Source organism: Nomascus leucogenys, chromosome 6 (genome assembly GCF_006542625.1).
Source record: "Nomascus leucogenys isolate Asia chromosome 6, Asia_NLE_v1, whole genome shotgun sequence".
In the NCBI taxonomy this organism is placed as follows: domain Eukaryota; kingdom Metazoa; phylum Chordata; class Mammalia; order Primates; family Hylobatidae; genus Nomascus; species Nomascus leucogenys.
Genome location: NC_044386.1, coordinates 82849956 through 82875500, shown reverse-complemented (window position 1 = coordinate 82875500; position 25545 = coordinate 82849956). Strand labels below are relative to the sequence as shown.

The window sequence follows — 25545 nt, the reverse complement described above, 5'->3', positions numbered from 1 at the left end:
TCTATTTCCTTCAGTTCTGCTCTGATTTTAGTTATTTCTAGCCTTCTGCTAGCTTTTGAATGTGTTTGCTCTTGCTTTTCTAGTTCTTTTAATTGTGATGTTAGGGTGTCAATTTTGGATCTTTCCTGCTTTCTCTGGTGGGCATTTAGTGCTATAAATTTCCCTCTACACACTGCTTTGAACGTGTCCCAGAGATTCTGGTATGTTGTGTCTTTGTTCTCGTTGGTTTCAAAGAACATCTTTATTTGTGCCTTCATTTCATTATGTACCCAATAGTCATTCAGGAGCAGGTTGTTCAGTTTCCATGTAGTTGAGCGGTTTTGAGTGAGTTTCTTAATCCTGAGTTCTAGTTTGATTGCACTGTGGTCTGAGAGACAGTTTGTTATAATTTCTGTTCTTTTACATTTGCTGAGGAGAGCTTTACTTCCAACTATGTGGTCAATTTTGGAATAGGTGTGGTGTGGTGCTGAAAAAAATGTATATTCTGTTGATTTGGGGTGGAGAGTTCTGTAGATGTCTATTAGGTCCACTTGGTGCAGAGCTGAGTTCAATTCCCAGATATCCTTGTTAACTTTCTGTCTCGTTGATCTGTCTAATGTTGACAGTGGGGTGTTAAAATCTCCCATTATTATTGTGTGGGAGTTTAAGTCCCTTTGTAGGTCACTCAGGACTTGCTTTATGAATCTGGGTGCTCCTGTGTTGGGTGCATATATATTTAGGATAGTTAGCTCTTCTTGTTGAATTGATCCCTTTACCATTATGTAATGGCCTTCTTTGTCTCTTTTGATCTTTGTTGGTTTAAAGTCTATTTTATCAGAGACTAGGATTGCAACCCCTGCCTTTTTTTGTTTTCCATTTGCTTGATAGATCTTCCTCCATCCCTTTATTTTGAGTCTATGTGTGTCTCTGCACGTGAGATGGGTTTCCTGAATACAGAACACTGATGGGTCCTGACTCCTTATCCAGTTTGCCAGTCTGTGTCTTTTAATGGGAGCATTTAGCCCATTTACATTTAACTTTAATATTGTTATGTGTGAATCTGATCCTGTCATTATGATGTTAGTTGGTTATTTTGCTCGTTAGTTGATGCAGTTTCTTCCTAGCCTCGATGGTCTTTATAATTTGGCATGTTTTTGCAGTGGCTGGTACCAGTTGTTCCTTTCCATGTCTAGTGCTTCCTTCAGGAGCTCTTTTAGGGCAGGCCTGGTGGTGACAAAATCACTCAGCATTTGGTTGTCTGTAAAGTATTTTATTTCTCCTTCACTTATGAAGCTTAGTTTGGCTGGATATGAAATTCTGGGTTGAAAATTCTTTTCTTTAAGAATGTTGAATATCGGCCCCCACTCTCTTCTGGCTTGTGGAGTTTCTGCTGAGAGATCAGCTGTTAGTCTGATGGGCTTCCCTTTGTGGGTAACCTGACCTTTGTCTCTGGCTGCCCTTAACATTTTTTCCTTCATTTCAACTTTGGTGAATCTGACAATTATGTGTCTTGGAGTTGCTCTTCTTGAGGAGTATCTTTGTGGCATTCTCTGTATTTCCTGAATCTGAATGTTGGCCTGCCTTGCTAGATTGGGGAAGTTCTCCTGGATAATATCTTGCAGAGTGTTTTCCAACTTGGTTCCATTCTCCCCATCATTTTCAGGTACACCAATCAGACGTAGGTTTGGTCTTTTCACATAGTCCCAAATTTCTTGGAGGCTTTGTTCGTTTCTTTTTTATTCTTTTTTCTCTAAACTTCCCTTCTCGCTTCATTTCATTCATTTCATCTTCCATCAGCGATACCCTTTCTTCCAGTTGATCGCATCTGCTACCGAGGCTTCTGCAATCTTCGCGTAGTTCTTGAAACTTGGCTTTCAGCTCCATTAGCTCCTTTAAGCCCTTCTCTCCATTGGTTATTCTAGTTATCCATTCTTCTAATTTTTTTTCAAAGTTTTTAACTTCTTTGCTGTTGTTTTGAATTTCCTCCCGTAGCTCAGAGTAGTTTGATCGTCTGAAGCCTTCTTCTCTCAACTCGTCAAAGTCATCCTCCATCCAGCTTTGTTCTGTTGCTGGTGAGGAACTGCGTTCCTTTGGAGGAGGAGAGGTGCTCTGCTTTTTAGAGTTTCCAGTTTTTCTGCTCCGTTTTTTCCCCATCTTTGTGATTTTATCTACTTTTTGTCTTTGATGATGGTGATGTACAGATGGGTTTTTGGTGTGGATGTCCTTTCTGTTTGTTAGTTTTCCTTCTACCAGACAGGACTGTCAGCTGCAGGTCTGTTGGAGTTTACTAGAGGTCCACTCCAGACCCTGTTTGGCTGGGTGTCAGCAGCGGTGGCTGCAGAACAGTGGATTTTCGTGAGACCACAAATTCAGCTGTCTGATAGTTCCTCTGGAAGTTTTATCTCAGAGGAGTACCCGGCCGAGTGAGGTGTCAGTCTGTCCCTACTGGGGGGGGTGCCTCCCAGTTAGGCTGCTCAGGGGTGAGGGACCCACTTTAGGAGGCAGTCTGTCCGTTCTCAGATCTCCAGCTGCGTGCTGGGAGAACCACTACTCTCTTCAAAGCTGTCAGTCAGACAGGGACATTTAAGTCTGTGGAGGTTCCTGCTGACTTTTTGTTTGTCTGTGCCCTGCTCCCAGAGGTGGAGCCTACAGAGGCAGGCAGGCCTCCTTGAGCTGTGGTGGGCTCCACCCAGTTTGAGCTTCCTGGCTGCTTTGTTTACCTAAGCAAGCCTGGGCAATGGTGGGTGCCCCTTCCCCAGCCTCGCTGCCACCTTGCAGCTTGATCTCAGACTGCTGTGCTAGCAATCAGCGAGACTCCGTGGGCATAGGACCCTCCGAGCCAGGTGCGGGACACAATCTCCTAGTGTGCCGTTTTCCAGGCCCGTTGGAAAAGCGCAGTATTAGGGTGGGACTGACCCGATATTCCAGGTGCCGTCTGTTACCCCTTTCTTTGACTAGGAAAGGGAACTCCCTGACCCCTTGCGCTTCCCGAGTGAGGCAATGCCTCGCCCTGCTTTGGCTCGCGCACAGTGCGCTTCACCGACTGTCCTGCACCCACTGTTTGGCATTCCCTAGTGAGATGAAACCGGTACCTCAAGCAGAAATGCAGAAATCACCCGTCTTCTGTGTCGCTGGGGCTGGGAGCTGTAGACCGGAGCTGTTCCTATTCGGCCATCTTGGCTCCACCCCCCGTATTTTTATTCTTAAAAAAATTTCAAGCAAGTCTTCTTTTCAAACGAAAGGGCGTGTCTTATGATGCTTCTTCAGCCAACTCTATTTTAATAGGTTTGTAAATTCCAAGTGATGCTTACTTAAATTTCTTTTTGCTTTAATTTGCCAAATGTATATACAAATGAAAAGTTTTGAGAGAAGAACCTTCAGGGAGAGACTGTTTTATGAGCTCTCTTAACTATGACTTAAGTGAAATAAGGGAAGCAGAATGGTTAGCCTCCCTTTTTCTTCTTTCCCCTCTTTCCTTAGTTAAGAAGGCATTATGATTTTCACTGTGTAGACTGACATCTTAAACAGTGGAACAGGGGAGTGTCTATTGTAGTGATTCTCTATTTTTGGTGTGCCCAAGAGCCACCTGGGAAACTTTTTAAAGCTCTAGGGCTGTATCCCTCAGCAAGTCTGATTCAGTAGGTCTGGTGGGGCCCATAGTTTCCATTTTAATTAAGTTTCCCTAGTAATTCTGATACAGTGGCTTCAACGTACACTTTGAGAATTACTGCTGTGGTCTTGTGCAGGAGTACAATCCTAGTACCATTTTCAGACCCCACATGTCTCCTACTTGTTAGCTCTCTCACTGGAATAACAGTTTCAGGAGGTGCGTCTGTTCAAGGAATAAGGACGATAAAGGAATAATAGGTTATTCTTTTTTTCTGTCTCTCTCTCTTTTTTTTTTAAGAGACAGCGTCTCACGCTGTCACTGAGACTGGATTACAGCGGCACAGTCATAGTTCATTGCAGCCTCAAAGTCTTCTAGGTTCAAGCCATCCTCCTGCTTCAGTCTCCTGAGTAGCTGGGACTACAAGTGTACCACCACACCTGGCTAATTTTTTTTTTTTTTGAAACAAAGTTTCACTCTTGTTGCCCAGGATGGAGTGCAATGGCATGATCTCAGCTCACCACAACCTCACCCTCCTGAGTTCAAGCGATTCTCCTGCCTCAGCCTCCCGAGTAGTTGGGATTACAGGCATGTGCTACCACGCCCGGCTAACTTTTTGTATTTTTACTAGAGACAGGGTTTCTCCATGTTGGTCAGGCTGGTCTCGAACTCCCATCCTCAGGGGATCTGCCCACCTCAGCCTCCCAAAGTGCGGAGATTACAGGTGTGAGCCACTGCACCTGGCCCCTCGCTAATGTTTTGAAATTTTTTTGTAGAGATAGGATCTTGCTTTGTTGCCCAGGCTTGTCTTGAACTCCTGGCCTCAAGTGATCCTCTGGCCTCAGCTTCCCAAAGTATGCTGGTATTACAGGTGTGCGCCACCATGCTTGCCTGATAGGACGTTCTAATATGGTTTTTAATCCCTCTGGCAATTAACAGAATTCAAGGTGTCCACACAAGATCAGTAGTTCTGTGACTCCTTGTAACCTTTTCAGCTCTGACTAGTGTGGGCATGGGATTCAGTGGTAAAGTCATGCCCCCTTGCTCCCACAGGCATTCACCAGGACTTTTGACTCCTCATTTCTTCTGTCTTCATTTCCCTGCTATTGGCTTGGACTTCATTAGAGTTGCACTTGGCTTTTACTGGGCAAACATCATTTAGTAGAGGAAAAACCAGAGAACTACTGCTTCCTGTGTGTATACCGTTGTGTTACTGACTTGGTAGGCAGTACATTTTTGATACTTAGAAAGTTCCTAGTTCTTTTGGACAAATCTAAAGAGCAGTCTATGTGGATCTTCATGGACTTTATTCTCTAACTACTGTCCACATTTCTCAACTGAAGAGGGGTTCTCCCGCCATACCTTTCCCTGACTGTGCTCCACATTCTCAACGGAGGAGGGGCTGCCTCCCCGTACCTTTCCCCGACTGTGCCGCTGGCATATCATTCATGTACTGTTTTGCAGTTGTGCTAGGTGACTAGACAGTTACCTTTTCTTTCCATAACTTGCCTGTAAACCATTACTTTCAATCCATGTGAATAATTTCATGACTAGCTAGTGAGTTTATATTAATATTTAAAAGTAACTGCAAGTTACCTATCTTTAAAAGCCTTCTTTGCACTCTAACTGTATATACCAAATTACCCCTCTTATCTTGGTATTATAGTTGAAGGAAAGCTCTGTGAAGGCAGGCATTTTTCATCTATTTTGCTCATGGCTATATTCTCCCCACCTGCTATGTTGCTGGCATTTTTGCTGAAAGAATCATAAGGTTTTATTACATTTATACTGAAAGTGCTGTATGAGATAATCATTTTTAAAACTAAGGAGTCTTTCTCCCCACCCTCCATTAAACTATAGCTAACCTGTTTAGTCTTCCAGGTTGCATATTCTTCTATAAGAAGATTGTGATGTATGTATTATTTCGTAAATTGGATTTTTATGCTAACCACTGTTATTTTCTTAAAGGCAAATGTTCTCTAGTTACCCAACTACCACTGTACTTCCCACACGTCGGGCACAGACTCCTCCAATATCGTCGTTACCAACCTCTCCTTCTGATGAAGTAGGAAGGAGGCAAAGTTTAACTTCTCCTGATTCCCAGTCAGCAAGGCCAGCTAACCGCACAGGTGCGTGTGCTGATATGCACTATGATATCCAAAAGTTGGCGTTCCAGATGTGTGGGACTTTATTATGTGGGCATTGTGTTTTGTCTTCACAGAAGGTAAAACAGTGATTTTAATGAAGGGGAGCTGCCCCATTAAACTGAGCTATGATCTTCATGTTGAAGCTGTGGATTGAATTATGGCCATTTCGGAGAGAAATAATGTGCTGTACATTAGTCGTATCAGCCCTTCATTTTTCCCAATATAGTCATTTTTAGTGTTGTAAGTTTCCCTCTAAGTACTGCTTTAGCTGCAACCCACACATTTTGAAGTGCTGTGTTTTCATTTTCATTTAAAGTACTTTCTAATTTGCCTTTGATGTCTTCTTTGCCCTCTGGACTATTTGGAAGTATGTTACTTAGTTTTCAAATATTTGGGGGATTTTCTAGACACCGTTTTGTTATTGCTTTCTAATTTTATTATTGTCAGAGATCATATCTTATATAATTTGAATCACTTTAAATTTATTGAGACTTGTCTTATAGCCTAGAATATTATCTGTTTTGGTAAATATTCCAAGTGCACTTGGAAGATATGTGTACTGTGCTGTTGTTGAGTGTTCTATAAATTGTTTAGCAGGCTCAAATTGGTTGATAGCGTTGTCCAAGTCTTCTTTATCCTTTCTGGTTTTTTTGTCTACTTGTTCTATCAATTATTGAGAGAGTGTTGTTGAAATCTGTGATGATAATAGTAGATTTTTCTATTTTCTCTTTTCAGTTTTCGTTTCATATATTTTAAAGCGCTGTCTTTAGGTTCATAAACATTTAGGATTCTTACGTTCTTTTAATGAATAGACCTTTTATTATTATGAAATGCCTTTATCCTTGGCGATATTTTTTTGCCCTGAAATCTGCTTTCTCTGATGTTATAGCCACTCCTGCTTTTTAAAAATTGTTAGGATGGTTTATCTTACTCATCATTTTACTTTTCATCCATTTGTGTCTTTATATTTAAAATGGGTAAAGGCAGCATGTAGTAGTTAGGTCTTGCTTTTTTTGTTTGTTTGTTTTTAGAGACAGCCTCTTGCTCTGTCACCTGGGCTGGAGTGACCTTGGGTCACTGTAGCCTCAACCTCTTGGGCTCAAGCAATTCTCTCACCTCAGCTTCCCAAGTAGCTGGGACTATAGGTGCATGCCACCACACCCAACTAATTTCTGTATTTTTCTGTAGAGACAGGGTCATACCATGTTGCCCAGATTGGTCTCAAACTCCTGACCTCAAGGGAATCTTGCTTTTTTTAATCCAGTCTGATGTTCTCTACCTTTTAATTGGGGTGTTTATGCCTTTTACATTTAATGTGATCATTGATATGGTTGGTTTTAAATCCACCTTCTTTCTATTTTGTTCCACCTGTTTTTTGTTCTCTTTTAAATTAATTAACTTTCTTAGAATTAACTGAGTTTTATTATTCCATTTTATCTCCTTTGTTGGCTTATTAGCTATACAGTTGACCCTTGAACATTGCAGGGGTTGCAGCACCAACCCCCTGAACAGTTGAAAATCTATATATAACTTTTGACTCCATAAAGATGAGAAAATATATTTACTATTCATTCAGTGGAAGTGGACCATCATAAAAGTCTTCATTATAGTCATATTCCCATTGAGTAGGCTAGGAAAAGGAGGGACTAGTCTTGCTCTTCCAGGAGTGGCAGAGGCAGAAGAAAATCTACGTATAAGTGGACCCGAGCAGTACAAACCCATGTTGTTCAAGGGTTAACTGTACTTCGTTTTGTATTTTTAGAGATTACCTTCTGGTTTATAGTATACGTCTTTAATTATCAGAATCTAGCTTAAGGTGATATTGTACCACTTCATACGTAGTTAAAGTAATAATTTTACAACAGGATGATTTTATTTTCCTTTTCTCATCATTTATACTTTTGTTATCATACATTTCACTTTTACACGTTATAAGCTCCATAATAAATTATTATTTGTTTTGGATAGTTTTTATAGCTATATATTCTAATTCATTCATCTTTTCTTCTGCAGTGTCTAATGTTCTGTTAATGTCCAGTGTATTTTTCTATTCAGACACTATAGTTTTCATCGGTAGACATTTGATTTGTTTTTTTTTTAAATCTCATCTTCCATGTCTATTTCACATGCTCAATCTTTCCTCTAACTTACTGAATACATGCAATAATAGTTGATTCTCGTTATTAGCAATAGTTATGTTCTAAAAGGTCATTATGAACACTGAATTAGCAAATACTGAACCATTGCTCCTAGGAGAAATACAGGGTTAAGTTCCTGTGAACTTCTAGTTACATTTCCATCATCTGATCAGTATACTGTATAATCTTGTTTTATGCATCTTTCTGTTTAAAGATACCACATTTAATATATGCTGTTTATTCACTAACATTGAGCTCATGGCCACCAACACTATAGCTCATCATGAATGAAGCTTATCTAACATATGTATTTTCTTCATAAGGCACATTACAGCTTCCTTGTGCTTAAAAACACTAGACAGCACTTTAGCACTATGCCTGGGGCCATTTTAATCAGAGAAATCACCGACCAAAAGCACAAAAATGCAAAGAATGTAGCACTAAACAGACTATGAAAAGGACACTTGTTTTTCACATGAGAGCTGAAACATGAAGGGACAGCATCACCTTGTTGGACCTCAGCTGTGAACACATGTGTTGAGGGACTAAACTTTTTAGTCCCTCTGCATATGTCACAAATGACTACAAAAGTACATGAGTATTGATTTTGAGATTACAAATAAATTTTATTGAGTACATAGATTTACAAATATGGAACTTGGATGAGGAGTGGGTTATTTACATATTCTTATAGTACCTCTACACAAGTCTTTACTAAGTATAACATAAATGGATGTCAGTAAAACTGAGATTACAGGTGTGAGCCACAGTGCCCAGCCACATATTCTGAGTAGAGGAAAATTTCATTAAACTTGGACAATATTAGGAAATTGAGGACTATGAAGACACTTTTTACTCATGGTATCTAGTGATATTTAGGTTCTTATTTCTCTTCCTTTTGTCTCAGCCTTGTCAGACCCAAGCAGTAGACTTTCAACTTCTCCTCCTCCTCCAGCAATTGCAGTTCCCTTGCTGGAAATGGGATTCTCTCTTCGGCAGATTGCCAAAGCCATGGAAGCTACAGGTAGGACAAGTTTTTATGTATCAGTGTATACAGATATGAGAAGTCCTAGCTTATTAAAGACAACATAATTTTTAAGAGGCTATGAAACTTGGTAAGATTTTTAACACTGTATTTTGTTACAAGAGCATCATAGCAAACACTCTTAAACTGATAACATAAAGACCTAATTCATTGCTCAAAGTCAGCATCAGACTGTTTTTCCCCTGTACAGGTGCTAGGGGAGAGGCTGATGCCCAGAATATCACTGTCCTTGCCATGTGGATGATAGAGCACCCTGGGCATGAGGATGAAGAGGAGCCCCAGTCGGGCAGCACAGCAGACTCCAGGCATGGAGTGGCCGTTCTAGGCAGTGGCGGGAAGTCAAATGATCCCTGTTATTTGCAGTCACCTGGAGACATACCATCAGCTGATGCTGCTGAAATGGAGGAAGGTTTTAATGAAAGGTGAAATTCCAGTTTCTGTACTTCTGTTCCATGTGTTATACATTTCAAAGCCCCATTTATTATATATCCCTTCATAAATGCTTCTAATTGTGTGTAAAGTTGATAGATATATGAAAAGATGGGCATTTTAGTTACAAGTTTATACTTCTGTGAAGGGTAAAAGTGACATGACAAGTTTTTATTTGAATAGGTGTTTTCATGCCAGAAGGAATTTCATAATTTTTGTGTAAAATTGTACGGAAAAAGGAAACAAAACAAGTTTATTTTGAAGTAAACATGCTAATAAAATAATTTTATCTTATACAAGTGATATAAAATCGAGTATTCATTTTAATATTGGACATTGATTTAATGTATTTGATAGAATTGAACTTTTTTTTTTTTTTTTTTTTGAGACGGAGTCTTGCTCTGTCGCCAGGCTAGAGTGCAGTGGCGCGATATCGGCTCACTGCAGAAACCTCTGCCTCCCCGGTTCAAGCAGTTCCCTGCCTCAGCCTCCCAAGTATCTGGGACTGTAGACACGTGCCACCATGCCCGGCTCATTTTTTGTATATTTAGTAGAGACAGGGTTTCACCATGTTGGCCAGGATGGTCTCAAACTCCAGACCTCGTGATTCACCTGCCTCGGCCTCCCAAAGTGCTGGGATTACAGGCATGAGCCACCGTGCCTGACCTAGAATTGAACTTTTAAGTCTTCTCTGTGTAATATTTATATTTTCATCTCTTCTATAGTTTTTAATATCTAGTAGAAGATGCCCCTTTAAGTGTAAAAAGATTTCTGTGATAATGCCTATCCTAAAATGAGATGTAATAGAATATCTTACAAATTCTCCCTAAAATCTTTTTTCCTTTATCACTTCTTATGACTTTAAATCTTAATTTTTCATTTTAACTATGGAGCCATATAGTAACCAAGGCTTGGGTCCTAGGTGGCATGCAAGTTTTTTCCAACAAACTCAGTGAATATTTTCATAACGTAGTTCAAAATACCTGTTTTTCCTAGGCAAGAATTCTCAATTATTTCAAATTTTAAGTATTTAATCTTTTAGGATTTAGTTAAGGTCATATTTGATCTCATTTAAATTTGAGCTTCATTAAACATCATTTTGTTGTTTGAAGAATTCAAAATCAGATAAAGTTATTGCTCAGGTCACAGGAAATGTTATATGCATAATTGAACTGTTCAAGGGATAAAGATGTGTTTCAAATTTTATCATAAACCTATTTTATTCTAAGTGAGAATAAAGTAATACTACAAGTAAGCTTACACCTATGTTTTCTTTCCGTAATGGTTTTAAAAAATTTGTGTTGCTTTCTCACTTGCACTTGCAGCCCTGATAATTTGGATCATACAGAGAATGCAGCTTCTGGAAGTGGACCATCAGCTAGAGGTCGCTCAGCGGTAACAAGAAGACACAAGTTTGACTTAGCTGCTCGCACATTGCTAGCAAGAGCAGGTAATTGTATGTTTCGTATCCTTTTCTTTGTGAAAGATCTTATTTTGAAAGCAATATAAAGGCACATTAAAGAAGATGCAAATTAATGATACTAAGTGCTCAGTCCCTCCACATTAACAGAACAGCTATTTGGATGTCATTTTCTATGCATTTACATCATTTTATTTAAATCATAGCATACATTCATAGGCTTAGAAGTCTATACTGGCCACTTGTAGATTTTGAGAAATTATATAAATGCTCTTCCTTCTGCTCTCAGTCAATTATAATTTAAGAAGTGATGATGCATGTTTAATGTTTAGCATCAGTGGTAAGAAGGAGCTGGAAAGGGCACTGTGCCAAAAAAGTAGGCCCTGGCTTTTCTGATGTACTGGCTCTGTGGATGTTAGGGCTTCACTGCTGGGTAAGGACCAGATTCCCTCATTACATTAGTAAATTCTAGGATTATGTTTTGGGCATGTAAAATATAAATTATAGGGAATATATTTTCCAAACCAAAAACTTGAATATGTGATTTGTCAAAACAGAATTTGATCACTGAAATACTAGAACATGAGTAATGATTCAGTAATTTACGGGAACAGTGAGAGAACTTGAGACCGTCTTAGAAAATAAAGGATGTATATTTCTCATATAATTAAGGTGACTGATTTTTTTTAAAACCTAAAAGAATAGTAATAGCCAATATTTACTGAAGTTTTTTTCTATATGATTAACATTATAGCAGTGGCTCATGCCTATAATGCCAGCACTTTGGGAGGTGGAGGCAGGAGAAATCACTTGAGGCTAGGAGTTTGAGGCCAGCCTGGGCAACATAGCAAGACCCTGTCTTTACAAAAAAATTAAAAAATGGTTAGCTGGGTATGGTGGCATGTGCCTGTAGTCCTAGCTACTCAGGAGGCTGAGACAAGAGGATGTCTTGAGCCCAGGGGTTCAGGGTTACAGTGAGCTAGGATTGTGCCATTGCACTCCAGCTTGGGTGACAGATCCAGACCCTGTCTCTAAAAACAGCAACAAAAACATAAAGCATCGCATGGATTCTCTTACTTAAACCTATCAATAACCCAGTGAGATATGAGTGCTATTATTATCCCCATTTGCAAGAGAGGAAACACACGTTATAGGTATAATTTGATGTTTTATCGTCTGAGATCCAATAAGACAACTGAGATGGGTTCTCACCTACATGTATGGCAGTTAAGAATTGGCGAAATATTCAGAATTATTTTATGCATGCAAATAAAATGCCTTTTTTGTTTTGTTCTGAGCGGGATTATACCGCTCTGTGCAGGCCCACAGGAATCAAAGTCGGAGAGAAGGAATATCTTTGCAGCAAGACCCAGGGGCGTTGTATGACTTTAATTTAGATGAGGAATTGGAAATTGATCTTGATGATGAAGCAATGGAAGCTATGTTTGGACAAGACCTGACCAGTGACAATGATATTCTGGGAATGTGGATCCCAGAGGTACTGGATTGGCCTACCTGGGTGTGTGTGACTGCAGCGGGGGCTGCTCTGACTTATTTTCCTGCCCTCCTGTTCATATAGCTTACTAACAGCAGCCTCACCTAGGATTGGAACACTTTAAAAAGTCTTTTATCTCATCCTGAGGTTTGGGGATTTAAAGCATGAGGTTACTTTGATACCTACAAACTAATAAGGAAAAGTCTCTCTTGCTTTCTCTGTGGGATTTTATTGTTTCTCTCCCCAGACAAGATGAATAGAGTCATACTGTGGTAATATTTGATTCTGATGTCAAAGATAGATTACGAAACTAGCATCAGGTTCCAGTAGATGTTGACAGGTTATATAACATGGCTGCTATGCTCACATTGCTATCTGAATGCATGTTCTTCTCCTTCATAGGTTCCATTTAATCAATGTAATGCCTTATTCTAGGAACCAGTGCTCACCTAGATCTTGTAAATACCTCCATCCGGGGGCAGGGTACATGGTGGGTTTGTATATACATTGTTTAGCATTACATTTTTGTAGTAGGGAGACCAAAAAGCTCATAGATGTAAGTCCTACAGGAAAGAGAATCTGCTATATAAATAAGTGAATTGTAATGATTTTTCTCAAAAATTCATAAAATAGGTATGCATTTTGTGACCAGATGAAAATTAGTTCTTTTCACTAGTGGAGTTTTTTTTTTTAAAGCCTTGTTTCGAGATAGGACAGATTGTCATGTTCATTAACTCTTCTCAGTAGGATACTCAGTTACTTGTATTATTGATATAACTTATTACAGTGAGAGAGGGCAAAGAACACCTTCAGATTGTGTCATCTGAATTCTGATTTGAAAGAAATTTTTTATGTAGCATTAATGAACATGTTGGAAATATTCTAGCATATGTAGTAAAGTAATTTAATATCATAAATAATCTACTTGGTACTTCTTGGTTTTATGTTAAATTGACTAATCATTTGGTATGAAATCCTTTTGTGCAGCATGTTTGCGAGTCTGAAGACAGGGAAGAAGTGGTGGTGTGTGAACTGTGTGAATGCAGCGTCGTCAGCTTCAATCAGCACATGAAGAGAAACCATCCAGGCTGTGGGCGCAGTGCAAACCGCCAGGGCTATCGCAGCAATGGTTCCTATGTGGATGGCTGGTTTGGCGGTGAATGTGGGAGTGGAAATCCATACTACCTGTTATGTGGCACCTGCAGGGAGAAGTACTTAGCCCTGAAGACCAAATCCAAGTCAACAAGTTCTGAAAGGTACCTTGAAATTGTGTAGCTATCCAGACCTCCTGAAGATACCTCACACCTTAAGTCTTGGGAACTGTAGATTTTTCATGTGAGGAGTTACATTTAACCTTCCCTGAAATCCCATGATTCTTACACTTCGGGCAGAAGGGATGGAGAGGTTTCAGAAATTCATGTTCCCAGGAATAATGGCATGGCAACATATCCTTCCCTGGAGTTTGACTGTGTTAACCTCTGACTTGTTGGCAAGTAATGGTCAGGACCCTTGCCTTAACCCTCAGGAGGCTTCTGCTCAATTCTTTTCATTGGTGTTTTCTACCATATTTCTGGCATTTTAATTAAGGTATTTTTCCTGATGAAAAAAACAGACTTTTGATTAAACGAGTTCCATAAAAATACTATCTCTTTACATCCTTAATCCCTAGAGAGTAGGTTTGTTGCCCTTATTGTTAACTATTAAAATCTTTAAGGCTTTATGGAATAGAATTTGGTTAAAAGAGTTGTTTTAGGTAACCCAGAAATCTCCCCAGTAGTTTGGTAAAATAATCATTGATTTTGTAAGCATGTGTGTACCTACATACCAGCAGTTTTTATTATGTTAGCCTATAACATGAAACATACTTTTTTATTTTGTGCTGCTTTATTAATGACCTCTTAAAATGTTCTAATGACTTAATTTGCATTTTGGGGTACTAACTGTTTTATATAAAAATGCAATGTTCTTCATGTTTGGTGCAGGTACAAGGGACAAGCTCCAGATCTAATTGGCAAGCAAGACAGTGTGTATGAAGGTAGTTTGTTTTGAGAGCCTCTTTATTTTACATGTTTTTTAATATATCCTCTCTGCTTAACATCTGTTACTAAAATTCACCTTCGTGTGTGTGTGTTTGTATTTGTGTACATGTTAACTTAAATTTTCCCTTAAAAACTCAAGGGAATTTAATAGCAACAACGCTGGTTTAAAAGTCAAAGGAAAAGAACCTGGTTTCAAAGACCAACTTTACCACAGAATATTAATTTCTATTTGGTGTATTTTTTTTTCGAAGTAGGGAAAGGATGTGGATATTTTGAATTTCCACCCTAATTGTGGAAAGTAAAAAATAGAGATGAGCATTGATTTTTCTGGAGCACTCGTTTTCTTGAAATAACTCATTCCCTAATGATTACAGACAGCTAAGAACTCTTTGTTGGACCCATGACAATATTTTTAATTAGTTTAAACCTCTATTACCAGCTGTAGTATTTGCTATTGCTGTCAACTTATTTAACTACATTGACTCCCTTTCCCTGAGAGTCTCACTTGTGCTTCAGGAGTGCAGTTTGGTTAAGTTTTCAGGAGATGGTGCCATAGTTCATTATGTGGTCACTGGACTTTCAATCCATCTGCATTTTATTTATTTATTTATTTATTTTTATTTATTTATTTATTTATTTATTTATTTATTTATTATTTCTATTTCTTTGAGATGGGGTCTCACTCTGTTGCCCAGGCTGTAGTGCTGTGGCATGACCTCAGCTCACTGCAGCCACGGCCTCCCAGGTTCAAGCAATTCTCCAGTCTCAGCCTCCTGAGTAGCTGGGATTACAGGTGCACACCACCATGCCTGGCTAATTTTTGTATTTTTTGGTGGGGATGGGGTTTCATCATGTTGGCCAGGGTGGTCTCAAATTCCTGACCTCATGTGATCCAGTCGCCTCGGCCTCCCAGAGTGTTGGGATTACAGGCGTGAGCCATCGCATCTGGTTGCTCATCTGCATTTTAGATGTATTTTCAGAATAACCATTGCCAGCAGATTTATGTAATATTTAAATTCACATACTATACATTTATTTATTTAAATTCCAGAAGACTGGGACATGTTGGATGTTGATGAAGATGAAAAGCTAACTGGTGAAGAAGAATTTGAATTACTTGCTGGACCGCTTGGTTTAAATGACCGGCGCATTGTACCAGAACCAGTTCAGTTCCCTGACAGTGATCCACTGGGAGCATCAGTAGCAATGGTCACAGCCACCAACAGTATGGAAGAGACTCTGATGCAAATAGGTAAACTGAAATCCTGATTTGCATTGATTTTATAGCATCTACTGTAATTTGTTTCTTAGATAGGTAAATAATAATAATAAAGTAAAAGTAAATAAGACTAATGGTTCAGCATTACCTCACCCCAACAAATCTATTTAGCCAGTTGTTTTAACATTTTGAAGGTATAATGTGGTATTAAGTTTTGGCTGGGCATGGTGGCTTATGCAGGTAATCCCAGCACTTTGGAAGGCTGAAGAAGGAAGGTCGCTTGAGGCCAGCAGTTCAAGACCAGCCTGGGCAACATGGTGAGACCCATTTCTATTAGAAAAATGAAGAAAAGTAGCTGGCTGTGGTGGTGTGCACCTTTAGTCCCAGCTACTCAGGAGGCTGAGGCAGAAAAATTGTTTAATCCCAGGAGTTTGAGGTTATGGTGAGTGATGATTGAGCCACCGCACTCCAGCCTGGGTGACAGAACCAGACCCTGTCTCAAGAGGAAAAAATAAATGTTTTGATTTTTTTTTTTGTCTTTCATGATACCGAAGCAATAAAAAGATTTATAAAACTTGTGATTTAAAAACAAAAAAACTTGGTGTTAAGAGAATCCTGTAACCAACTCAGAATTATTGTGCAGTCTTTTTTTATTTGGGTGAGAGGGTGTGGTAAATTTTTGGTATAGGGAATACAAAATAAAGAATTGGGCGGTATTGGTAATTCAGTCCTTTATAAATTCTCAAAGCATGTTTTTAAAACTTTCTTTTTCTTATCATCAGTAGATGTGAGACATGGGCAAAATGAACAAAACAAAAAATACTTAATGGAAAAATTATCCTATGGTAAATACATTGTTAACATAGAAATATCTAAGTTAGCTCTCTCACCACTCCTATTCCAACATAGTGCTGGAAGTTCTGGCCAGGGCAATCAGGCAGGAGAAGGAAATAAAGGGTATTCAATTAGGAAAAGAGGAAGTCAAATTGTCCCTGTTTGCAGATGACATGATTGTATATCTAGAAAACCCCATCGTCTCAGCCCAAAATCTCCTTAAGCTGATTAGCAACTTCAGCAAAGTCTCAGGATACAAAATCAATGTACAAAAATCACAAGCATTCTTGTACACCAATCACAGACAAACAGAGAGCCAAATCATGAGTGAACTCCCATTCACAATTGCTTCAAAGAGAATAAAATACCTAGGAATCCCACTTACAAGGGACATGAAGGACCTCTTCAAGGAGAACTACAAACCACTGCTCAGTGAAATAAAAGAGGATACAAATGGAAGAACATTCCATGCTCATGGGTTGGAAGAATCAATATCGTGAAAATGGCCATACTGCCCAAGGTAATTTATAGATTCAATGCCATCCCCATCAAGCTACCAATGACTTTCTTCACAGAATTGGAAAAAACTACTTTAAAGTTCATATGGAACCAAAAAAGAGCCCGCATCGCCAAGTCAATCCTAAGCCAAAAGAACAAAGCCGGAGGTATCATGCTACCTGACTTCAAACTATACTACAAGGCTACAGTAACCAACACAGCATGGTACTGGTACCACAACAGAGACATAGATCAATGGAACAGAACAGAGCCCTCAAAAATGATGCCGCATATCTGCAACTATCTGATCTTTGACAAACCTGACAAAAACAAGCAATGGGGAAAGGATTCCCTATTTAATAAATGGTGCTGGGAAAACTGGCTAGCCATATGTAGAAAGCTGAAACTGGATCCCTTCCTTACACCTTATACAAAAATTAATTCAAGATGGATTAAAGACTTGAATGTTAGACCTAAAACCATTAAAACCCTACAAGAAAACCTAGGCAATACCATTCAGGACATAGGCGTGGGCAAGGACTTCATGTCTAAAACACCAAAAGCAATGGCAACAAAAGCCAAAATTGACAAATGGGATCTAATTAAACTAAAGAGCTTCTGCGCAGCAAAAGAAACTACCATCAGAGTGAACAGGCAACCTACAGAATGGGAGAAAATTTTTGCAACCTACTCATCTGACAAAGGGCTAATATCCAGAATCTACAATGAACTCAAACAAATTTACAAGAAAAAAACAAACAACCCCATCAAAAAGTGGGCAAAGGACATGAACAGACACTTCTCAAAAGAAGACATTTATGCAGCCAAAAAACACATGAAAAAATGCTCATCATCACTGGCCATCAGAGAAATGCAAATCAAAACCACAATGAGATATCATCTCACACCAGTTAGAATGGTGATCATTAAAAAGTCATTAAAAAGTTGTTTCCTAACAACAGGTGCTGGAGAGGATGTGGAGAAATAGGAACACTTTTACACTGTTGGTGGGACTGTAAACTAGTTCAACCATTGTGGAAGTCAGTGTGGTGATTCCTCAGGGATCTAGAACTAGAAATACCATTTGACCCAGCCATCCCATTACTGGGTATATACCCAAAGGACTATAAATCATGCTGCTATAAAGACACATGCACACGTATGTTTATTGCGGCACTATTCACAATAGCAAAGACTTGGAACCAACCCAAATGTCCAACAACGATAGACTGGATTAAGAAAATGTGGCACATATACACCATGGAATACTATGCAGCCATAAAAAATGATGAGTTCATGTCCTTTGTAGGGACATGGATGAAACTGGAAGCCATCATTCTCAGTAAACTATCGCAAGGACAAAAAACCAAACACCGCATGTTCTCACTCATAGGTGGGAATTGAACAATGAAAACTCATGGACACAGGAAGGGGAACATCACACACTGGGGACTGTTGTGGGGTGGGGGAAGGGGGGAGGGACAGCATTAGGAGGTATACCTAATGCTAAATGACGAGTTAATGGGTGCAGCAAAACAACATGGCACATGGATACATATGTAACAAACCTGCACATTGTGCACATGTACCCTAAAACCTAAAGTATAATAATAAAAAAAAATTCATTATTAAAAAAAAATCTAAGTTAGAAATATCCAAGTTTAAACTTAGAAATATGTGAGTTTCTCCTAAGAAATTTTCTATATAACCAAGTTCCAGATGAGCAAAAGACATTGGTTTGTTATGGAACCTCTGTAGAATAGGAAATTTTTTTAGTAGTTCAGATATATTTTTTTCTTACCTTGTTGAGAATGAAACAAAATTATGTTTTTCAGGTTGCCATGGCTCCGTAGAAAAGAGCTCCTCTGGGAGAATAACGTTAGGAGAGCAGGCAGCTGCCCTGGCAAACCCTCATGACCGTGTGGTGGCTTTAAGGAGAGTGACTGCTGCTGCTCAGGTTCTTCTGGCCAGAACCATGGTCATGAGAGCACTGTCTCTTCTCTCAGTCAGGTAAGTGTTATTTTATGTCACATGATGATGCTAAGTTAACTTCTAGTGTACATTAGCTGGGAGTCTGGTGGTGTTTGGGAGGGTGAGATGGAATTTTAGAAGCTTGAATATGTACTGTTGAATGAAAGATGTTAGACGTAGTCATCATTGTTATTCACTCAATTGGTCATTCAGTTAATACTTGGTTCTTTTTAGGTAGAAAATAATGCCATTATCACAAATAAGTAAACCACATACGTTTTATTTTGTTGCTTGAAATGGAAACTAAGGCTGTTGATCCCAATGGTACTGGATCAAAAACTAAAGGTCAAAATGTATTGACCGTCTTTGTAGCTAAGTCAGCCTGCAGATGCCATCATGGGGATCCTTGCTGTGTTCTTACTGTGAGTGTAATGTAAAAAGGGGATGAGAACCAGAAATGCCTAAAAGACAGCTGTTTAAGAAGTGAGTAAGCAGGAGTATTTAATGGCAAATCAGTGAAGGCAGAAAGATCCTGAAAGAAAAACAAAATTTCCATAAGACTGTGTGCTATTGGCTCAAGGATAGGCAAATAGGATAGTACAGAAGAGAGTTCAGAAACTGACCCACACATATAAATAAGCACTTGATTTATGGTTTGATTTATGACAGTGGTTCACACTGTAGAGCAATAGAGAAAGGATTTTTTTTTTTTCAATACCTGAAGCAGGGTCTGATGGTTTATCCACATAGAAAAAAAAAAAAAGCCTTGGTCCCAACCTCAAACTATATAAAGCAAATAGTTATAAAGTGGCTATTAGATCTAAATATGAAAGAAAAATCAATAAAGTTTATTGAAGGTAACATAGAAGAATTACTTCTTGGTCTTGGGACAAGCAAAAATTCCTCAAGCAGGTCACAAGAGGAATCTGCCATAAAAGATTGATAAATTGAAATACAGTAAAATAGAAAACCTCTGTTTAGCAAAAGTGATTTGAAAAGTAAGAAAGTAAAAAAGCAAGCCATAGAATGGGAGAAGATATTAGTAATGCATCTAACCAACAGAATGTGTAAAGAATTCCTATAAATTAACAAGAAAAAGACAACCCCAGAAGAAAGTGGGCAAAACACATTAAGAAGTGTTTCACAAAAGAGGATCTCCAAATGGCCAATAAACATGAAAAGATGTTCAACCTCATTGAGTCTTCAGAGAAATGAAAATTAAAACCTAGTGTGATTGGGAGGCCAAGATGGGAGGAACCCTTGAGCCCAGGAGTTTGAGACCAGCCTGGGAAACATAGTGAGACCCTGTCTCAAAAAAAAAAAAAAAAAAAAACCTAAGGCAAAAAACCCACCAATGAGATATTACTGCACACCCACAAGAATGGCAAACATTTAAAACACTAGGGAGAAAAAAGTGACTGAAACAGCTAAAACTCTCATACATTGTTAGTGAGAAAATAAATTGGTATAACCACTTTGGAAAACTGTTCCATAGTAATAACTAAAGCTGAACAGGAACATACTCTGTGACCCAGAGATCCACTTCTGGGTATATATCCAACAGAAATACTTAAATATGTGCCCCCTAAAGACCAATCATTCATGGTAGTACTATTCATAATAGCCCCATGTTGGAAACCGCCTGATTGTCATCTGTAGGGATAAATGAACTGTGGCAGATTTCATGTATATGTCAATGAAAATGAACTGCTCAATGCTACAAGATTTGGATGAATCTTACAAACATAATATTGAAGAAGCCAGACACAAAAGAGTACATACATTAATTATTCAATTGATGTAAAGTTCAAAAACAGGCAAAACTAATTTGTAGCTTTAGAAGTCAGGATAGTGGTTACTTTTGAGAGCATCGTGACTGAGAAAAGCCAAAAGCAGGTTTCTGAGGTACTGGCGATGTTCAGTTTCTTGATCTGGAGGGTGGTGACATGGGTTTGTTCAGCTTATGAAAATTTATGCTTTGTGAACATTCCTGTTTTACTTTGGCAGTTCAATTGTACTTCAAGTATATGCCAATACTTATTAAAAGGAGAGAACGTTTAGATGCCAGTTTCCAGCTTGATACCTTTGGCAACTCTTAGGACATGTATAGCTAATGATAGTGCAGCTTACATTTTATTATGGTTGTTGATGCTGTGAATGTTATGTGGGACTGCAAATGGTCCCTTAAGAAATCCATTTTCTTTATCCATCGGAAATGTTTTTCTTTACTGGCAGTGGTTCCAGTTGTAGCCTGGCTGCTGGTCTTGAGTCTCTAGGGCTAACAGATATCCGAACGCTGGTTCGATTAATGTGCTTGGCAGCAGCAGGGAGAGCTGGCCTCTCCACCAGCCCTTCTGCCATGGCTAGCACCTCAGAACGATCACGAAGTGGGCATAGCAAGGCTAACAAGCCTATCTCTTGCCTGGCCTATCTGAGCACAGCAGTGGGATGTCTGGCATCAAATGCTCCTAGTGCTGCCAAACTGCTTGTACAGTTGTGTACACAGGTAAGCTAGTTTCAGTACTTTTCCCATTACGTTGCTTATTTCTGACTGATTCTTGAGCCTTTTGAAATGAAATATTTTTGTTCCAAAATTACATGTAAAAATTAAGCCTGTTTTTCCAATTGCTTCTTCAGAACTTGATTTCTGCTGCAACAGGTGTAAATCTAACCACAGTTGATGACTCAATTCAGCGAAAGTTTCTACCCAGCTTTCTCCGAGGAATTGCTGAAGAGAACAAGCTTGTGACCTCCCCAAACTTTGTTGTAACACAAGCCCTTGTGGCATTGCTAGCAGACAAAGGGGCCAAACTAAGACCTAACTATGATAAGTCAGAAGTTGAAAAGAAAGGTAGGTTTCATACTACTGAAACATACAGTCTTCTAATCGACTTGATTCTTATTTTTAAATAATGTTTTTACATTGTTAGTATATGATAAATTGTATGACGTGAGTTTCTTAAGTTTAGAACATAAAAGAAGTTCATAGATACTTTTTCACTGTGCATGGAAACAAAGATTAGGAAATGTACCATATTAGTTTAGTTATACATTATTATTTGAGTTACCATAGATAATAATCCTGGTAGGTTTCTTTAATAAAATTTAGATGAAGGCACTGTTATTTTCTCTTTGTTTTAAGATTATAACACTTTGAAGGGACTACTTATCAGTACCATCTGCCTTTCTCTTCATCAGGACCATTTAGCCAAGAGACACTGACTTTTGTTTTTTGTTTCTTTTTGAGACAGAGTCTCACTCTGTTGCCCAGACTGGAATGCAGTGGCACAATCTTGGCTCAGTACAACCAACACCTCCTGGGCTCAAGTGATTCTCCTGCCTCAGCCTCCCAAGTAGCTGGGATTACAGGCATATGCCACCACGCCCAGCTAATTTTTGTATTTTTAGTAGAGACGGGGTTTCGCCATGTCGGCCAGGCTCGTCTTGAACTCCTGGCCTCGTGTGATCCTCCCACCTCAACTTCCTAAAGTGCTCAGAATACAAGCGTGAGCCACCATGCCCAGCCGATACTGGCTTTTGGATCTATCAGCCCAGTTCCTTGACTGGTTACAATCACACCATCACTTTTGAGCAACAAAAGCCAAACTGTTCTTCTTAAAGGCATGCTGTCTCCGTCCTGGTTTTAAAATTATTTCTGCTGCTTTCTTAGTCTACTGAGTCCTTGGAGCAAAGACTATTGATTGTTGTATAATAAATTTTTTTTTTTTTTTGGAGTTGGAGTCTTGCTCTGTCACCCAGGCTGGAGTGCAGTGGCGCAGTCTTGGCTCACCGCAACCTCCATCTCCCAGGTTGAAGCAATTCTCCTGCCTCAGCCTCCTGAGTAGCTGGGATTACAGGCACGTGCCACCACACCATGGTGTGGCTAATTTTTTTTTTTTTGTATTTTCAGTAGAGACGGCGTTTCACCATGTTGGCCAGGCTGGTCTCGAACTCCTGACCTCAGGTGATCCTCCCACCTCGGCCTCCCAAAGCACTGGGATTACAGGCGTGAGCCACCATGCCCGGCCTAAAATGTATATTTTTAGTGAATCAGATTTCTTACAGAATTTGATGTGAGATAAATGCTTTATTTCTTGTGTGCATGTTTTAGTGAAATAATTGCTTGCAAAAGTGCTAATTCTTAAAAGATATGGGTTAACCCATTTGCTTGTTGACTACCACCAGATCTCACCTGAGCATCATTTCATGTTTTGTTTAAGCAGGTTTAATTGCCCAATTGTATGCCCATCCTTCCTATGATCCTTCTGCTGTAGGCCCTCTGGAGCTGGCTAATGCCCTGGCAGCCTGCTGCCTCTCCTCCAGGCTGTCCTCACAGCATCGGCAATGGGCAGCTCAGCAACTCGTGCGCACTCTTGCTGCACACGACCGTGACAACCAAACTACTCTGCAAACACTCGCCGATATGGGAGGAGATCTTAGAAAATGCTCCTTTATCAAGTTGGAGGCTCATCAGAACAGAGTAAGTATTTTGAGTGTAAAGTGTGTTAATCACCTTATGTGAGATGAAATAGTCTCTGCCCTTCTCAAAGAGCTCAAAGTTTAGGTCTCTCTCTTTGTGTCACTCTCTTTCACACACGTACACATACACATGCACACAATTACAAAGATGTTCCTGGCAGTTACCAACTCTACTTTCTCTGTATGCTGGTTTGATATAATAGTATACGAATTGGAGAGTTGGATGGGGGATGAGAAGAAGACCAAAGGAATAGCTTCACAAAAGATGAAGACTTATGCATTTGGTCTTCTGTATCCGTGGGTTCCGCATCCATTGATTCAACCAACTACCAATGGAAAATATTGGGGTAAAAAATAATGATCCAATAATAAAGAATAATACAAATAAAAAGTACAGTATAACTGTTTACATAGTATTTACATTCTGTTAGGTATTTAAAGTAATCAGATGATTTAAATTACATGGGATGATATATATATGTTATATGTAGATACTACCCCATTTTTATAAGGAATCTATCTGCAAATTTGGGGCGGGGAATCATGGAACCAATCACCCACAGATACCGAAGGACAACACGCAAAAGGAAAAGCAATTGGCGTCACTATTTTAATCTAACCCACGGGGTCTCTGAGCTATAACAAGAAATGAAGATTGAATTGTGTTACTTAAACAATTTTTTTTTAACGGAGTCTCACCCAGACTGGAGTACAGTGGCGAGATCTCGGCTCACTGTAGTCCCTGCCTCCCGGGTTCAAGTGATTCTCCTCCTCAGCCTCCCGCGTAGCAGGGGTTACAGCTGTGCGCCACCACACTCGGCTAATTTTTTGTATTTTTAGTGGAGACAGGGTTTTTCCATGTTGGCCAGGCTGGTCTCAAACTCCTGACCTCAGGTGATCTGCCCACCTTGGCCTCCCAACGTGCTGGGATTACGTTGAGCCACTGCACCTGGCCTGCTTAAACAATTTTTAAAATTACTTCTTAGTCTGTGTTATTTTATAGAACATAAAATGTTAAAGTACTTGTTAAGTAAACATATTTAGTAAAGATTATAATAGGTCTCAGATAATTCAAGTGCATTAGTGCATAGTACCTTAAAGCTATACTTCAAATAAGTATAGCTTCAAATATATTTGCAAGCCATTTAGAAAAGAATGGAGGCTGGGTGTGGTGGCTCATGCCTATAATCCCAGAATTTTGAGAGGCTGAGGTGGCCGGATCACTTGAGGCCAGGCATTCGAGACCAGCCTGGCCAACATGGCGAAACCTGTCTCTACTAAAAATACAAAAATTAGTCAGGTGTGGTGGCACATGCCTGTAATCCAGCTGCTTGGAGGCTGAGGCACGAAAGTTGCTTAAACACGAGAGATGGAGGTTGCAGTGAGCTGAGATTGAGCCACTGCACTCCAGTCTGGGCAACAGAGCAAGACTTCATCTCAAGAAAAGAAAAGAATGGATGCTTTTCTTTTAATTTCATGGTAGATTTTTAAAAATAGGATACAACTTTTTCAAATAATAAAATCATGTGAATAAAAAATTATTAGACTACCTGTTTCAACTTTTCTAGGTAATGACATGTGTTTGGTGTAATAAAAAAGGTCTTTTGGCTACAAGTGGCAATGATGGCACCATCCGCGTATGGAATGTTACCAAGAAGCAATATTCACTGCAACAGACCTGTGTGTTCAACAGATTGTGAGTGCTAACATCACATGTATACCATTTAAAATAAGAGAATCCTACACATGCCTCATCTTGGTTGTGTTAATGTAATCATATTGTCACTAAAATTTTTTGAAATTTTCTTTTAGATTAGTATTACTGTATTTTCAGTGTGTATTTTTAACTTTCCAGGATAACAATTCAGAAAACATAATTTTAAATAATCTGTATCTGGACTTAGAATTAAATCAAGATCTATTAGTAAATAAATGTTCAGCTATGTAAAACAGTAGGCTAATTTGCCATAGGTCTTTAAGAGTTGTTTAGGAATTAGAGTAATTATATTGCTTCTGTATCAGAATGTAGCGTTTTTAACAGTTTTTTTTTTTTGAGACTGAGTCTCGCTCTGCTGCCTAGGCTACAGTGCAGTGGTGCAATCTCGGCTCACCACAACCTCTGCCTCCCGGGTTCAAGTGATTCTCCACTTCCCAAGAAGCTGGGACTACAGGTGCCTGCCACCATGCCCGGCTAATTTTTGTATTATTAGTAAAGACAGGGTTTCACTATGTTGGCCAGGCTGGT

The 25545-nt window shown here is 39.3% G+C and overlaps 1 protein-coding gene across 8 annotated transcripts in view; it reads left to right on the top strand.

Annotated features, from left to right (window-relative positions):
• The window catches only part of HERC1 (HECT and RLD domain containing E3 ubiquitin protein ligase family member 1), a 240864-nt gene that overhangs the window by 171468 nt on the left and 43851 nt on the right, over nucleotides 1-25545 (top strand). For 6 of the 8 annotated variants that reach the window (XR_004030537.1, XM_030814531.1, XM_030814537.1 and 3 more), the window contains exons 40-52: nucleotides 5555-5715; nucleotides 8779-8895; nucleotides 9107-9338; nucleotides 10671-10795; nucleotides 12064-12284; nucleotides 13248-13516; nucleotides 14243-14295; nucleotides 15351-15551; nucleotides 18686-18860; nucleotides 21057-21327; nucleotides 21459-21672; nucleotides 23096-23301; nucleotides 24869-24996. Coding sequence is in view for 7 of the 8 variants with exons in the window: in XM_030814531.1 (XP_030670391.1) it covers nucleotides 5555-5715; nucleotides 8779-8895; nucleotides 9107-9338; nucleotides 10671-10795; nucleotides 12064-12284; nucleotides 13248-13516; nucleotides 14243-14295; nucleotides 15351-15551; nucleotides 18686-18860; nucleotides 21057-21327; nucleotides 21459-21672; nucleotides 23096-23301; nucleotides 24869-24996 (2373 nt within the window). In the remaining variant the exon portion in view is untranslated. The remainder of the gene's footprint in view (nucleotides 1-5554; nucleotides 5716-8778; nucleotides 8896-9106; nucleotides 9339-10670; nucleotides 10796-12063; nucleotides 12285-13247; nucleotides 13517-14242; nucleotides 14296-15350; nucleotides 15552-18685; nucleotides 18861-21056; nucleotides 21328-21458; nucleotides 21673-23095; nucleotides 23302-24868; nucleotides 24997-25545) is intronic. The other 2 variants (XM_030814535.1, XM_030814534.1) reach the window with 2 other exon arrangements.